The 17755-nt window shown below is 45.0% G+C and overlaps 1 protein-coding gene and 1 long non-coding RNA gene across 2 annotated transcripts in view; both read left to right on the forward strand.

The window, feature by feature from the left end:
• LOC111848229 (uncharacterized) overlaps positions 1-5759 on the forward strand; it is a 31988-nt gene extending 26229 nt beyond the window's left edge. The window contains exons 2-3 of the long non-coding RNA XR_002839253.2: positions 4632-4795; positions 5296-5759. This is a non-coding gene — a long non-coding RNA (uncharacterized lncRNA). The remainder of the gene's footprint in view (positions 1-4631; positions 4796-5295) is intronic.
• A 5492-nt stretch (positions 5760-11251) lies between these two features.
• Positions 11252-15164, forward strand: snx20 (sorting nexin 20). The gene is made up of 4 exons (XM_023820022.2): positions 11252-11696; positions 11878-12033; positions 12124-12269; positions 13651-15164. Exons 2-4 carry the CDS (start codon positions 11883-11885, stop codon positions 14320-14322), a joined length of 969 nt encoding a protein of 322 aa, XP_023675790.1. The 5' UTR covers positions 11252-11696; positions 11878-11882; the 3' UTR covers positions 14323-15164.
• Positions 15165-17755: the final 2591 nt, after the last annotated feature.

The raw sequence follows: 17755 nt of genomic DNA on the forward strand, positions 1-17755 counted from the left end.
CACCGTATTCATTCAGGAGATCACTTGGCCTCATTATCACACAGTAAATCACTGTTGGAGTACAAGTCAAGGCACATGTGTGAGTGTCCACATAATTTAAGACCTCCACTGAGATTTTTTTTTAAATAATAATAATAATAAAGACTCTGTAATTATGTAGTATTATTAGGTGTGCTTTGAGTGTGGCTTGTGGGGATTGTTTGGGTGCTGATACGTTGTAGCAGCCAATAATGTAATAACCGACCAATAACGTAATAATTTATGCTATTGGTTCAGAAAACGTATTACATTATTGGCCAGTTATTCCATTTCTGGCTGCTACACGTGTATAAGGATGGTATGGCAATAAAGCCCAGCTGACATGACTATCAGCCGTGTCCCGTGATTAGAACCCGGGCGTGTGGACCGGCCAGCCTCCCACACTGTTCCTGTGTTGGTGGGGGCTCCTGTAGGTGGGAGCATGGAGTGGCTGTGGTATGGGGCGCTAATTTATATGCCGTAACAACATAAGAGCAAATGTAGATGGGGGCTTATTGGCATCACCATGGCCTCTGTGTGCGGCCATTAGATGTACAGTAGTTAAGTAAAGTTTATTTATATAACACTTTTTACAGACAGTCACTAAGTGCTTTGCAAGGTAAGACCAATACATATATAAAATGTGTGCTAAAACCAATAAAAATGAAAAGTACACACATGTAAGATCTGCGCCGTGGTCGTACAGGAGCCCCACAAGCCCTGCAGCTCAGGAGAAGCAGAGATTCACAGGGATTGGAAGAAGCAGCAGCACGAGTGAATCCCGAGTCCCTATTGTCTGTGTCTTTCAATTTCAGGGTCTTGGGGTGTCAGCGAGTTTCATTATCTTGATGGTTTGTTAAATGGGTGCCCGTGCGTCTGGCTGGTATTTATTTTTAAACCCGTGTCCTCAGATTTTTAGTCACCCAGCTGAAAGTGAGTAAGGAAATGATGTTTCGCTTGCTGCGATTCCCTGAATGACAAACGGACACCCCAGCGCTCCCCCCTTACTACTATCAGCAACTCTCAATATAAACATGCAAATCTGCTGCCTGAACTGTGCAGTCTTCTGCAGGGGCTATTCATCTCTTTACAAGTATTCATTTGCATCAGCAAGAGGACACATGCATCATTGCACGTCATTCTGAAACTAAATATTAATCAATTTTGCAGCGCGGATCAGTGGTCAGCACAGAACAGGTCCTGCTAGAAAAAGGCCCAACTAAACATTTCAGGGGACGCTTCCAAATTTGCCGCAAGCGCCATAGCCTGGTACCCAAGGCCTGAACCATTTCTGGCCTGAGCTGGTTCTGGACGCCCCCTAGGGGCCTGGAGTAATCCCTGCCTGAAGTGTCTTGGAATTACAAATGTCTTTTAATGCCAAGGGATCCTAAAGGATGTATTCATGTTTATTTTAGTCATTTTAAATAATTTCAGCGTTACATGGTTTTTATTTGTTTGTTATTAATAATTTTAGGTTTGTTGAGTCACCATCACAATAATATCATGTGCAAAAAAAGCAAAACTGTGAAGCTCCTTTCTCGGTTTTCCTGAGCAGTACTGACATCATGCTCTGCTGTCATTACACAGTCTCTGTGAGAGGATGTGCAGCACAACACTATTGATAAAGCGATCATCTTTGGAGCATTGCTTTTCTGTAAATTGTGCAAAAGCAGAGTAATATGGATTAAGTACGTAAGTCCAGTGCTTTATTTTCCACTAGTGGATGCACTGAAATGTGGTTCATGTTTACAGCACTTAATTTGTCTCCAATGCTAGCTCTGTTTTGTACTAAAAATCCAAGTATAAAAATCCAATGTTTTCTCTCTCTGTAAGCCCAGGAAACCGCATAGCTAGTTTGCTTTTAATTGGGGGTTAAGGACCAATCATTCTGCCAGCCTTGTGATTTGAACCAATGACCTTCTGATCAGAAACACAGCGTCCCAAACCGCTGAGCCACACATCGTTTCTGTGGATTGGGTATAGAGATGAGACCTATTTCCCAATGTGATGCGTCTGTGCCATCTTAACACGAAAGCCCCTCATGTGAAGCAGCCGTAATGGACCCACAGGGTTGGGATCCGTCTCGATGTTGAGATGAAGCCGCTTAGTTTAGTCAGGTGACTCCAGCTGAAGGGGCAGGACGGGAGGGGGTCGTCACATCCTGCTGGTCCCATAGATGAACGATGACAAAGTGCTCCTTTCACGGCGCTGACAAATACAATGGGTGGACAGATGTTCCACATGGCAGTCATGCCTCGGTGACTTCTGCACCCTCCCCACAGAGAGGACAGCTACAGGTGCCCCAGAGCGCCCCCTTCTGGACATGATGGTTTTTCATCTTATCAGCAGGATGTTATTCAGTGGTAGTGGTAAGTTTAGTCATTATTACAGTTTACAAAAAAAATTAGTGCATTTGACAGACACATCAATACTATTCTTCTGATGAGGGAAAATATTATTTCAGCAGTGTCTAAGTTTGTCAGAATCAAAATGATAACTTAGGTTGTTCAGTTGCCAAAGCCAAAAATGCACTTCTTACTGACATAAACAAGAGTAAATTCTGACATAAATGCTCAGTTCTGTGCTACTGTAGAGACAGAAGTGCTCTTTTCAAGTCAGACATGACAAATTCTGGTGGTCAGTAGGGTTAGGGGAAGTGAGGGCAAGCAGTTAATATCAGAGTGCCTTCAGACTCCATTTTGACAGTGAAGCCTGACACTTGGCTATTTGTTCCACGTTTCCTTTAGCATCGACAAAGGGGCCGCTTTCTGGTCATTATGGTCATCCCTGCTCTGGGCCAGCCAAAGCCCAACATGCCCTAAAATGTTTCATTTTAATCTGAGGTAATGAAAGTACAGCTGCTCTCGCATTCACACGCTCCTGAAAGCGTCCCACCTCTCTGACTTGCACATCAATAAACCCAGTTAAGCGCTGAGAGAGGGCCGCCAAAACATAGAACAAATGACAGTCTGAGCCCAAGGCGACAAGAAAACGCCTTGACGACCGATTGTTTGCGGCCATCGATTTCAGTGTGGACAATCAAACGTATGGCACCCAAAATGGCACTCGCCTGTTAGCCTTATTACACTGGTTGAAATATCACATGTTGCGCTAGTTTGATGAACAGCCACATCTTCAGAAGCATGTTGCTGTCATCCTGCTATATTCAGCTGTAGGTGTGTGTGTGTGTGTGTGTGGGGGGGGGGGGTTGTACCAGAAGTCATTTTACTTCTTGAAGGAACAAACTGATCATAGAAACAGTTCTGAAGGATTGCCTATAGGGAAGGACATTGTAGATGTTTCTCCATATTCAACTGTGCACTTCAAAATTTCCTTTAAAATTCAATTACCAAGAACCAGAGTTGGAAAGTTTAGGTCCAGAAAGTACAAATCCAGTCCAAGATTTTGTTTCAACCAACAAGTTGAGTATTCTATGACTGTGACTTTATATTCAATTACTTGTCTGAAACAAAATCTTGGTCTGGATTTGTACTTTCTGGGCCTGAACTTTCCACCTCCATCCAATAACAGATGAGCTCCTAATAGGACGGGCCTGGGCACTGCGGACAGGGTCTGGGTTTGTGAGGGCCAAGCAGTGGTACCTTGGAAGCTCATGGCTCCTCCATGTTCTGGGGTTTTTATGAGGATATCTGGCATCCGGCCAGCCATCTGGAACAAGAAAAAGATGGTGATTTGTCTTTGCTGTTAAATGGGATTGACCTCTGGGTACAGAAACCAAATGCAATTCACATAATGAAAGAGAAGAAACTTTCTGATACATAACAGAATCGGTTTACGCAAAACTATGCATGAGATGTTATTTTTAACTTATTTATGATGGGTCTGTCATTGTCCCCTATGAAAGGACAGCTTTTTGTATCCCTTTCCTTTGTAAAACCACAATCTCAGAGAAAAAGTGCACTGTGCCGTTGGTAGGTGCTGCTCTTTGCGCTGTCAGCTCAGTGTCACACACATTTCCAGAAGGCGACAATCGCGACAGGCTTTCCGACAGACACCTAATCACAGAGGTCCTGACATTTTGCTTATTACAGGCAACATCAATTACAAGAGCCGCCGTGCCGATCCGCATGATCTCAGCATCCTGATAAACGTTTATTTTGGGCTTGAACAGCTTCATCCATTAGCTGTACTGTTTGCTTAAACATCACATCGATTCAGTTTAACTACAGTCAATTTCAAATGGATCTGACATTCAGATATGACCTTAAAGTAGGCAACTCCTGAGCTATGATTAGGATTAAATTTTTCTTAATGAGGCTATTTTTTTTCTTGTGGGGGCTGTCCAACGAGATCAAGTCAGGATTGTCAGCAAAAATTAGATCACTTACTTTAAATCGCACAGGTTTAACTCGATTACTTAGAACCCACTAATTTGTGTAATTAATATCCTTTTCACATGAGGAGCAGGTTTATTAATAACAATTTATGCCTGTGCTCTGCGTCTCTCCTTAATGAAATGGCACGGAATGTAATCAGGCAGGTAATGTCATAATCAATGGGACGAAGCGTGATGTTAATTACGGTGATTATTAATTGTTACAGTCAGGGCTGAATGCCACACTCTGTCTGCCCCTTTGTCTCATTATTTATAGCAATCCGCAGATTTCAAAAGGCAAATCTAATTAGTGATTCAGCTACTGGGGACACGAGTCACAATGAGGCAGTATCGGGCCTGACAGCTGGGACCAGGAGAGCGCGCACCGCGGACGTCAGAACAAAACCTGCATTATCCAGCGTCCCTGCAACAACGGGAAATGTATGTATCACTAACTAATAAATACGTTCAGAGTGGCGGCCTGCCATTGGGAACAATGGGGCGATGAAACGGCTGCTTGACGCCATTGTTAGCTCACAGGCGGGATTTATGTGTGTATGTCCAGGGACTCATGTCTACATCCAGTGGCAGCCTCGGAGCGACATCCTTTGAGACAGTGTTTCCTAATCCGGTCCTTGTAGACTCTCTGTGGCTCCCAGTTTTTTGCTCCCTCCCTCCCAGCAGGGAGCAAAAATGTGGTCTGTCTGACAGGGAGCTCGGAAGGAGCAAAAACATGGAGCAGCTCTGGGTCCCCATGGACCGGATTGGGAAACACCACTTTAAGATAATCCTGTCGCTCTTACAGATCTGGGATCAGTGCGGGTGGCTGAGCAGCCCATTCCTGATCCCCAGGCCACTATCTCTGCTTGATCTTAACCTACTACCGTCTCGTTATGCTGTGATGCATCATTATGCCGCCAATGAATTATGCATTTCTGTAGATCTGCACATCAAGGCGTGAAATAAGCCAAGAGACGACACAGAAGGCCAGCAGACAGCGGTTACTGAAGGTTCTGTGAACCCAAAGCTGCTGGTTCAAATGCCAGAATAAGCACAGCCGGACCGTTCGAGTTAGGTACTTGGCCTGAATCCCTGTACTAGAAAAAACAATTCCTGCATTTTTTTTTAATTAACACTGACACTAAATAGCACACTTTTTTCCTCACTCATTACATTAAAGTAGATGGAGATCTGGGTAGAAAATAACCATGTTTGATGTTGAAAAACGTTCATGTCAAGTTGAACCATGTTCAGCAGATATGAACGCTTTAGATGTTCTTAGTATGATGAGGAAGTTGACTGTTCAGAGGTTAGTGTGTAGTGATGTATTGTGAAAGAAGTCTGAGGCAATGACGAGAATGAGGCTTAAGTCATGCAATCAGATTGTTCACCAGTCTTAGCAGCGATGGGAAACTTCTATGTGAGTCCCTTTGTAACTCAGTTCCCTGTACTACTACATTTGTGTCTAATGAAGCATGTGTGGACCTCCTCACATATACTGATAGTGCTCACTACTCAAAGACACAGAAGGTAGAGACTCGGACCAGCGGGAAGCTCTGTTTCTAAGAATCAAGCAGAGCAGGCTGTTCATTAAGAATGGCCATAGCATCACCATGTCCTGTTGATCTAATTAGCAGCTAAACATCACTTACTGGGAAATGGCCAATGTGATTGAATGGAATGACATGGCAACAGTACAGGGGGAAAGGTGACTGTTTGGCATGGATGTGATTGGCTGAGCGATGGTTTGGCATGGATGTGATTGATTGGCTGGAGTGACGGTTTGGCATGGACATGATTGGCTGGAGTGATGGTTTGGCCTGGACACGATTGGCTGGAGTGACAGTTTGGCGTGGATGTAATTTAGTGGACATTCCCTCGCATTCTTTCATCTCTGAGTGACGGGTACCCAGTTTCCCTGCTGTGTAAACGAACACTTTTACCCTGTTTTTTTAAGCGTTTGTTCCCCGTGAGGACAGTATATTTTACAGCTCAGCACAAGTGCATGAACCGCTCTGCTTTCTGAAGGCATCCTAGCAAACAAACACAGCATGGCTGTTTGGAGAGGAGCCCCCTGCTGTGCTTTTCAGATGGGGTGTCGTCATCAGACAAAGCCTCCAGTAAACAAAAATACACAAACAAATTACATCTACCTTGGTTATCTTATTCTCCCGGTTACAGGCATGGTTTGGGGTTACAAGGGAATCCTATTCAACCTGCTTCTCACAAAGCCCCACCGACGGCACAGAACTCTGGGAACAAGGTGCGTCAGTGATCAAGATCTCTCCTTCTTGTCGTCTTGGCAGGTTTGCAGAAGCAAAAATGTCCCCCCATCACCTGTTTAATCGCTTTAAATCCTCTACTGCTGAACCTCCTGCTTTTTAATTGAGGTTAACTGAGATGTTAATTTCTATCAGCAGTGGCAGTGTTTACCACCACTCAAGGTTTGGGGGCCCCCTGTTGGCCACAAAAAGTTACTACACCGTACTGACTTTTCATTGGGGCCCCAGAAACAAGAAACTGGCCCCTGCATATACGAGTAACTTATGTTTTATTATTTGCGCAGCGTTTCTGTCCTGCTGCAGGCAGAGCCTAACCATCAGAGGGAAGGGGCAAGATAAGACATGGTGTTGTTTACGGTGAGCCAAAGCAGTCCATCTGCTTTGATATTTGAATTAGCAACCACCACCCCCCCTCCTTGAACTTGAGTGAGAATAACAGCACTACAGCCCATCTGCTGAGCCATCACCGGCTCCCGCCAAACCTTCACACGCAGCATGGCAACGCGTATGCTGCGGCGAGAGCCGCGCAGCCGCCTGCATGCCAGCTGCTATGTTGACGTGCGTGCTTTCGCATTCTTGCACCCCTCCCATCAGTTTTTGTTACAGGAAGCAACAGAAGCCACATCCCACCCCCAGATCCTGGGAGAATTTACTTGACAATTCGAGTTTACGTTTACACTTCATTTATTTACCAGACAGCTTTTATGCAAAACAACATACATGATCAGACTGGCCCTGGAGCAAATGGGGGTTAAGGGTGCAATGGTTAAATCAGCCTGCCAACTCTGGGATTCGAACCAACAAACTTCTGATCACTGATACGGCATCCTAAACCACCAAGCCAAGTTGACTTTGCTTTAAATATTGATCAGGATATGAGCAGATAGATAGTAAATGAATGTCCTGACAGATGAACATATACTGAGATGCACCTTTGGGAGATGTTACCAGTATTCACCATGTCACCGCTGAGTGGCAGGAATGTGTTCAGGTAGGATGGCTGTCACCTCCTGGTGTGGACCTCAACTGTCCTCAGAAGCCGCAGACGACAAACCTGATTTCAGCCTGCCCACAGAATCTCTGCGCCATGCAAACCCGCCTACCACTGGAACCCCAGCATTCAGAAAACCAAAGAGGACTCTGACAAAGTATATAACCATATTTACACTGCTGCTCCTGCATCTTTGCAGGCTTGATGGCCATTTGCTTTTCGGCATGCACAACATGCACTTGCAAATCTCACAGCCAACAAGGATGACAGAAACAAGCCAGCTTACCGGCAGCTATCCCTGACAGGGTGACACGGCTCTATTTACTGCCACAGTTAACATGCAACAGGAGGACATGTTGGAAGGGGCCATTTTCATCAGTGCACTGCAAAGGCAACTGGCAATCTGATGCCTGGTGGAATAACAGCCTGGGGTTTTTCCAGAGCGACAGGGCAGAGTCCTGCTCATATCAGTCACGGGGAGTCACCCACCAAATATCTAAGTTACATTTTTCTAAGAATAAGCCCAATTGTAGTAATGACGGTACTACTATGTTTGTTTGTGGAAGCTTTAATGAGTAGTTTTGCAGATGTACCAATAGTGCACACTTTTAACAGTTTGTCCTGCAGGCTTGTCTGTAACCAGGCTCATGAGAACAAGAGGGAACTTAACATCCTTCAGTCTTCTGGACACACTGGGAAAAATTGATAGAATTTCCATGGACAACAGGATTGTTCTGTTGGTACTGGTGTAGATACAGAGGGAGACACACATTGTTAATATGACCCTTTATTAAATTTCAAAAGCACTGCTTTGTCACATGAGCATGTTGCATGAGCATAAACATGTAGCACTGCTATTCCCTAACACCCTCAGGTTGTGTGGTCGCATCCTGTCTCTGCTCTGTGGGCAGTTGCATGCCGGATTCCTCAGGGTACTCCAGTTTGTCCTGTAGTTCAAAGGGCCGGTTTGGATAATGTCTACACTACCCCACATCTCTAAAATGCCATTAGGGTCTGCGTACATGCCCAGTGGACTGGCAGCCAGCCGGGACCATGCTTGCTTTGTGCCCTATGCTGCCTGGGACAGGCTCCAGGTCCCCCTGAAACCTTTAGTAAAAAGCCATTGGAAGTTACACGGAATGATGAATAAACTTCGCAATGAATTGCGAAAGATCGGCATTTTTAATGGCAAGTCTCCACCAAGTGGAGCTTCTTGGTATTACATGCTTTGAATTTCCCCTCAACTGATGCCTGCACACAAAAACAATTGTTTAGGGAGATGATATCAGACACATTTACACACCACGAAAACTACAGTCTCCAACTATTGTTCTAGTAACATGACAATTCCTGATAATAATAGTAGGATCCCAGGGAGAGTAGGAATAAGTGACTGACGGACTGGTGCAGAGCATCACCGCCTTTTTTGTAGGATGAAGGCAACAGGCAAACAAAAAAATGTTTTTAATCAAAATGAACATTTGTTAAAATAAAAAACAGCATTTTAAGTCTTGACTCTCACTGAATTGTCAACTTTCCTACACCTGTAAATAAGGGTCAACATAAGGGTCCCAAATCAGAGATCACTCAGTGGTTCTGTACACATTTAATTGTTAACGGTTTTAGGCAAATCTCACTGATTAGAATAATTTCTTTACAGAAGTAAACTAAATTTAGCAGCTGAAAATACATTAAACTTAAAGGAAGTTAAATTCTTAATATATTAGCCAGTTGCTATATTTTTAATAAGACGGAAGAATGACCCGGGAAGGCTAAAGTAGCCTACTGACTTTATAAGAACGGGCAACAAAAATGATGATACGATAATGATAAGATAAACCGATCGTGATTTACTTGCCCAAAACCAAATTCTAACCAAAGAGGGCAAATGCTGTAAAGAGTTATCATTCCAGGACAGTTCTGCAAAGATACCAACTAATTCATAAAAATATCCATACATGAATCGGCCAAAACATAAACATTTTCCTTTCATTTTGTAACCTACGCAGTGTGTAAGCGTGAGATAGTCCATGACAAAGACATTATTCTGCAGTTACAGCTTTTAATGTCTAAAGATCAAAAAGTCACTACCGAATACAAGAAGAGGTGCAAAAGCTGCTATCCGCTGTATGCCCGAGCGCTCGCTCTTAATCACCGCTAATCGCACCCCTCAAAACCAATTCTCTCATATTCCTTTCAAAGCCACTTACCAGAGAAAAGAGGCGCCAGAGGGGACATAAATCGACCGCACTTGTTTCTGAAGAGTGTCATTAGAAGCTTTTGTCACCCAGCACAAAGCCAGCTGTCAATAGGGAGAACGCCGTCAAGGTGCGCAGACAGCGTCATCGGGAGCGCGCATCCATACACCGCTACTGGATAGTGTTACTTCAATGGACCTTTAAGGTAAATAGTGCTAGATGGCTGTATATTCAATAGTAACAATATCGATAGTAACATACAACTGTCCAAAAATATATTATTAATAACAAACACGTCTAAAATGATATTAACGAAAACGATTAAATTAATAACAAATTATGTAAAATGAAGGCCATGTACAAACAACGGAAGACGATTAACTTCAGTTGTAAATTTGGGGAACAAAGTCTTCTGAGTTAGCCACAACAACAGCCTCATTCTCGAAATGTTTTGCTCAGCAAACTGACTTCTGTCCTCACGAGGCGAATAAGAAATGTGGCCCTAATACAGTAGTACACATATACTCATAAGGCCTCAGTAGACTTACATTATCAGCCTCGCACTGGTCAAAAATGACTTGAGGCTAGGCGTTACGACAGTACAGACCTACCGAGACATTCAAATGGCACATTCTAAGTTTTCAAGTCTCACTACATCAATATCCGAGCAAACACACAGTTTCTCGGTGGTGCATTAGCAACGGGGGCACAACAAAAACTCAATTTACAACCGCTGGGCCAGATGCATTGATGGGGGCTATACCTAACTCTACCACTAGGTGGTCTCAAATTTTGAATGCGAATCCTTCAAAGAGCTCCGAGATACAAAAATGTACAAAACGTTACAACTATCCCCGGTTTCTCCTATTGTATGTGTCCTATTGAAGAGTTCCAGAAAAAAAATAGCTGTGTAGGTCAGAATCTATTTACTCTCGTAGTCGCAAGGGAGTCAAAATCATCTGCTGCTTATGTTCTACCGCTTTGTTAACATACTGGTTTTCTAGTTGCGCATGTGGTTTTAAGTAAGGCATTATTGGAAGACGTAGAGCTAGTGGTGACTTACAGGCACGTGCGGTGGGGCTTAGGGTGCCTTAACACCTGCCACTTTTGAAAGTGCTCCCCCGTTTCTAAGGTCCCGAGCGCACCTTTTAGATCACCGATCACTCAAAGATTCTCCAGGGGTACCCTCCCCGGTTGACAAAATTTACCGAGACCCCTACCCCGGGCGAGCACCTGCCCCTCGAAAAGTCTTTGCACGGAACTGGTGTAATCAATATGTTCCTTTAAGCATTTTACTTATACAAGATGTAGCTCTTACTAAAAAGATACCCAAAATATTTAATCAGTATTATTTAAACAATAATTTAAGAATCAAAAAAGTGCTCCCCTAAAGCTAAACCGTTTCACTTCCTCAACAGCAAATCTCCTCCCATCCGCAGTTTGCAATGCGGGACTCGCTAGCATATCAGATTCAGTCCGGTCGCCAACCATGATTATTCGGTACCGGGAAGTTAAAGCTAGAATGACGGGCTGAGCGCGGGGACAGGTGTCCTGACAGCCACTTAATGGGACTTGCTTGTGCTTTTCGAGCGCTTATTGTTGTGACAGCATATTTAAAATATCAGATGAGGTTCCTGATTTAGATCTTCAGCCGAGGAAACAAAGCTAGCGCGGGTGTCAGGTTAAACACTTCCCCTTTTCGTGCAAATGCTGCCTCAAAACATTGCAATAGGGTTGGAGGAAGTTCAGTTTTTCTTTTGGACTGTACAAAGGAGGATAATCGTTAATATAAATCTTAACGGAAAACAGTTTTTCCTCAATTCAAGCACAGCAAAAGCATAACTTGTGAAGACTGCAAGCAAAACTATTTGGTAAAGTATTTATGGTTTTATAATAGTGAAGATAAGATTGCCTGACGATTTGCTGAAAGCCCTTTAGTTGAGAGTTAAAGTATTAAGACAGATATTAACTCTGTATGTTGTTTTCCCAATGAAAGAAACCATTAGGCCTACTTTTTCTTAATCGTCTTGTCTAACCTCGCTGTTTATTTAGTCAGGATGGCAGAGTGGTCAGCCCAAAGAGGGGGCTTACCTGACAATCAGGACAGTACCCTGCCAGCCCAGTTCACCCAGTCTCATCCTCACATCGCAGACAGGAAGGATCCAGGCTGTTGCCGGTCACAGGGCTATGATGGCACTGTCACTTTGGGTCAGTGAATCAGCTTCAGAGCTATGGCTATAGCAAGAGTGATGGGGGGCATATGCAGCTAAGCATGGTGTCTGTGTGTGCTCCACGCAGAGCCCAGTCCAGGGTCCAGCTCCGCCATGACCACCAGGGAGCTGCAGCAGCACTGGCGGGCCCTGAAATCGGGGCGTAAGCCAGCCAGGCTGCTCTTCGACGTCCCCTCATCCCGTACAGTGGAGCAAAATTTGTCCAAATATGTGGTGAGTAACACGTACAGGCAGTGCTGGTGAGTAACACATACATGCAGTGCTGGTGAGTAATACGTACATGCAGTGCTTGTGCCAGAACAAATCCGATGGGTAGGGCAAAGATTCCCATCGATTGGGGGGTGGTGGGTGGCGATGGTAAAAGTTGTTTGTCAGGGGGCTGTTGAGTAGGCAGATGACCTGTAGCCAAACCCCCGGCGAGAGACCGGGTTTATTTGTTTTAGAATGTGCGCCCTTATTAAAAAAAAATGGTGGATAGCATTGTGGGACATGATGGCTCATTTGGCGGGGGGGGGGGGGGGGGGGGGGGGGCATAGCTCACGAATGCCCCCTCACGACATCAACCCTGCATACAAAGTATTCAGGGCCAGCCATAGGTATAATTAACTAAATTGTCTGTGGTGTGTGTGTGTGTGTTTGTGTGCGGGTTTGCTATTTACCACATTGTGGGGACCAAATGTCCCAACGACACAGTAAAACCTGTTACTTTTTAGCTTGTGTTGACATTATTCAGGTCCCCGCAATATAAACCTCAATTTAAAATAAAAAATCTGTGACTGCAATCAGTAGCCAAAAGTCTTGTCTTTTGTTTGGTTACCTGTTGTTAAGGTTAGGGCTGGGTAGGGGTTAGGATTATTATAGTTAGGGTTAGGGTTATGCCCATGGAAATGAATGGAGGGTCCCCACAATGATAGGAATATATGAACTGTAGGGGTTCAATAAAAAAATTGCTTGGGCCAACCTTGCCTAAGTATTTACATTTATTTAGCAGATACCTTTATAAAGTGATGTACAGCTGAGAGAGCAGGGTCAGACAGTCCCGGCCCACAGAGCCAAACACCGCCGCTTTAATTGGTACTTAACTTACAAGGAAAACGAATGAAAAGAAACAGTACATAAATCATCCACATTGGTGATTCTAGGCTTTTCTCCCAAGGTGAATGAGCCCAACCAGTTAATTATTACACATTGATATGACTAACAAGCCACAATTTCAGATATAACATTCTTATAATATAATTTGATTTTACTGAACTTAATATCTTCAAGTAGCATTTCCATCTGGCCAGTAGGGGGAGCAATTGCACCCCAGTAAAATCATCCAGCATCAGATGTGAGAACAGGGGTGGGCAATCTTATCCGCCAAGGGCCAGTGTGTATGCAGGTTTTTGGGGTAACCTTTAGGTCAGCTGTTCAAACCCAGGTGTGAGGACTCTTCAGCCAATCAGTCCTCTAATTAGTGACCTAATTAGGGAGTTGCAGCGAAAACCTGCATACACACCGGCCCTTTGTGGATAAGATTGCCCACCTCTGCATTAGAATAACTTTAAACGTAGCACTTACGAACACTGCAGCCTGGCGTTTCCCCACACAGGTGTACCAGGTCGTTCTAATCAAGTCGGGCAGCTACGACTCCAAGCAGGTTTTCATCGAGAGGCGCTACAGTGACTTTGAGCGTCTGCACCAGCGGCTGCTGCAGGACTTCAGCGAGGAGTTAGAGGACGTGGGGCTTCCCAGGAAGAGGCTTACGGGCAACTTCGCCGAGGGGAGCATCTCTGAGCGCCGTGTGGCCTTCAAAGATTACCTGGCACAGCTGTACGCCATCCGCTGCATCCGGCAGTCACCCGTCTTCCTCGACTTCTTCACCAGGCCGGAACTGCGGCTGGCTCATAGTTATCTGCGGGGTGGACAGTACAGCCAGGCGCTTGAGAGACTTCTGCATGTCGTCGACCTGCAGGAGAAGCTCACACAGCACTCACCCTGCCTCCTGGTCCCTACGCTGTGCACCATCATGGTTTGTCAACGTGACCTGGACGAGCCCACCCGTGCCTTCGAAACTGGCCAGCAAGTCATGCCTCTGGTGCGTCGCTACGGCCTCGACAAGTACCGCTGCCCCCTGCTGGCCATGCTGGTGGATCTCGGCTACCAGCTGGGCCAGCCCATCGCCCACCTGCAGGAGGAGCTTTCCCAGGTGAGGAACGCTGAGAGGGGCCTGGTGTCAACGCTCTCCCTGAAGGAGCTAATGGTACAGGAGTTCACAGAATGATCTGGAATGTGGACTTAAAACAACATCTGAAAAAGTAAGATGATTAATTACACACCGTATCTTTTAAGTGGTGTCACTGAAAAAAGTGAATGTGTTTAAGCCAGATGAGTCATACTCCCCATTTTTTGGACTGGCAGAGAAATCGCTTTGTCCACATTGACTCAAACTACATGTCCTTCAAATAGTCATTAAGCACCATGAAAACCAAGAGAATTTGGCTAAAAGAGAATTTTCCCCAAGGTGATTAATAAAGTATCATTGTTCACTTTTCACTTTGAACTGTAATGACCATGGCTTGCACAAAAGGCTAACTAAAACCGCAGTACTGTCACTGTACAGCACCAGGACACATTAAAAACAACGAGTCAGCGGCAATGCCTGGAAACCACCACTTGGGGGGGCTGTTATATTTACTGAAACTTCCAGATTACCTTCATTTCGCTTACCCAACCGTTTAAAGAGCATAAAAGCACAACTTAATACATTTTTGATTTCCAATTCAAATGTATATATGCTACTGGAAAATAAGTGGTTATGAACACCAGAATTTTGTCGGTGAATTCCTGCCAGCACATTGTCATTCTCTGTCAGCTTAAATAAGCAGTCAGGCTACCTGGGAACAAACAGAGCTGAAAAGGGGTGGAAGTCAGACATCAGAAAGTGAGAGAAAAACAGGCAAAAATAATTGGTTGGCCTTTAGGGGTCTGTATCCAGCATGCAGCGTTTCTGATGAAATCTTAAAAGAGCTCATCAAACGCACATCAGTGGAAATGCAGGTCATTCTGTTTGCCATTTCCTCTTCCTGCTTTCTTTCATCTGAAAAATAAAATGTTATCTGAGGGCTTTTTTTGGACTGTGTATTTTTTTCAACACCAGCCCGTGTTCTGTGATTAGATTATTGCCGCCCCCCCCCCCCACACACACACACACACACACACACACGATTAAGAAGAAACCCTTCAAAAGCCGTAATGAAGAACGTGCCGCGGATAGCAGCTGGGGGGGGGGGAGTCCGAAAGCGGGACACTAGCACAGGATGGATCCTCTGTTGCTGAGGCACCTTTTCCGATGAACGGTTCTAAAATCCCGCGCGATCAGCTACTGCCGCTCGCTGTCCACTCGACCGTTTGGTCCCTGAAACGACCATCGGCCTCGATCGCACGTTACACACTCACAGCTGTTTGGCCACGATATATTTAGCTGGTCTCCGGGACCAAACGAAACAATAACACTGACACAATCTATTTGCGATCTAGAACATTCTCCAGCATGTGCGTTACTCACGGAGACATACATTTTAAAACAACGAGAATGCAGTATTGGAAGACGCCACTGAAATGCCTGGAGAGAGATAAAAAAGCATTCCGGCCCAGTGACACCTAACTTCTGGCGGTACAGCGTGGCAGAAGTCCATTCGCATTGTCTGCCAATATTAGAAGCAAAGGCAGCAATCGGTATTAGGTTGCGCTTAATGCGCTGCAGTTCCGGACCCCTCATTTGATATATGGTCTGCTGTCTGATAGCATCTCAGGCACCAAGCCGACGGCACGGGGCTGTTTGGACCCGGCATCGTCCAGTCCTTTTTGTTCAAATAAATGTGTACTATAAAAATATGCGGCAGGAGCGTCTTGCATTCACCGCCCTCCTCTGCGGAGAATATGGTAATACTGTCCTCAGAATAATGACTTTATACTCAGTCACGCACACAGCGTTTGCTCTGATTGTGTGCCTCTTATTACACAAAATCACTTTCAAGTGATGTAAATTTAGGACTGTTTCGTTTTTGCGGAAATTAATTTGAAAATGGATTCTTATAAATCTGCCTGCATTCCGCCAGCGAGCCGCTGATTTACCTTTGTGCCGTCAAAGGTGCTGCTGACCCGAGGCTGGGAAATAAATAAATAAATAAATAAATAAAATGTACAGCCCTTGAAAGTTGTGGATTAACGGTGCCATTGTGAAGCCCAGATTAAGGGCCAGTGGGATCAGCGAGAGGTGGCAGAGCACAGGGAGACCGGGGCTCTGTCCATCACACCCACCAAGAGCAAAGACAAGCGCCCCCTTTCATCCAATCATACACAGGGCTTGGCGTCTGCGTCTCCTTTGAACGCTCAGTCTGGAGATACGCCATCAAGTCTACGAAATCCCACAGATGCTTATAGTTTTTTTTTTTAATGTAGTCTGGCTTTTAAACTGTAAACCTTTGGTGCATATAACAAGATACAAAATTGTACTTCTGACTACTTTAAAAGTTGGCTCGACTCTTGGTTCTGGGTCATCCATTGGAAAACCAGGCCTGGTCAAATTTCAGATTCTTGGTAAAATTAAAAAGGGCATTAAAAGAAAAAAAAGGAGCCAATGGGGAAAAGGCTGTTGCGACAAATATCCTTCATATTTTTATGATGGTTTTATGATTTGAAGGCATTCATTGATGTTCACCAGGACAGGGTGAAACATCTACATTTTATTTTGCAGACGCTTTTATCTAACGGGGATGGCGTGGTGGCCCTGAGGCTAGGGATCTGTGCCAGCAACTGGAAAGGCACTCGGTCAAATCCTGCAAATGGCCAGAGTGATTCTACTCTGTTGGGTCCCTGAGCAAGGCCCTTAACCTGCAATTGTTTCATTCTGGGTATGACATCTACATCCAACCCTATAAGAAGGTCCTCCAACTTACAGGGAATAACTTGGGGGTTGGTGGCAGGATCGGCACTCCAGCCACTGGAAAAAGTCACACTGTTCTATTTGGACTAGTGTGGTTCTGAGGTATCACCCACTGCATGGCTGCACTCAGGTTCTCATCCCTGAGTGGTTTGTGATGAGGTGGGTGCAACAACACACTGTAATTAGTGCATGCTCCGTACCTCTCTCTTTTTATCCAAAGTGACATTTTTGAGTGAAAGTTGGGTCAGATAGTCCCAGTTGGGTATTAAGGGCTTTGCTTAGAGGCTCAACAATGAAATCACTCTTCCAGTCGTGGGACTTGAACCAGTGACCCACTGATCACAGGCACAGCATCCTGAACCACTGAGCCCCACAGCTACTCTACCACATGTGGTATGTGTGTTTCTGTTGTTCTGGTGTTGAAGTGATTAATAAACATAGTGCTTTAGACAGACTCACCAAAATAGTCTCCACGGCTAACTTTCAGTCTGCCGGTCTGCTCCTGTTTTGTAGAGTCAGTGGGGGGGGGGGCAATCGGCACACCTCTCCTTCTCCATCATGGTGTTTGACACAGTAACAAGCTGCCCGTTGAGCTCCAACACCTAGAGCGCCGACTGACAGGCATCTGGGGGAGCTTCTCAAGCACAGCCAGTGTTTATCTCGCACAGATGTGCGGGGATGAAGAGGAAGGCGAAAAGAAAAAAAAATAGGCTTGATTTTCTACCAGCCCACGTTGAACATATGAGGTGGGTCTTCAGAAACGTCCCTG

This window comes from Paramormyrops kingsleyae, chromosome 13 (assembly GCF_048594095.1).
Source record: "Paramormyrops kingsleyae isolate MSU_618 chromosome 13, PKINGS_0.4, whole genome shotgun sequence".
NCBI lineage: Eukaryota > Metazoa > Chordata > Actinopteri > Osteoglossiformes > Mormyridae > Paramormyrops > Paramormyrops kingsleyae.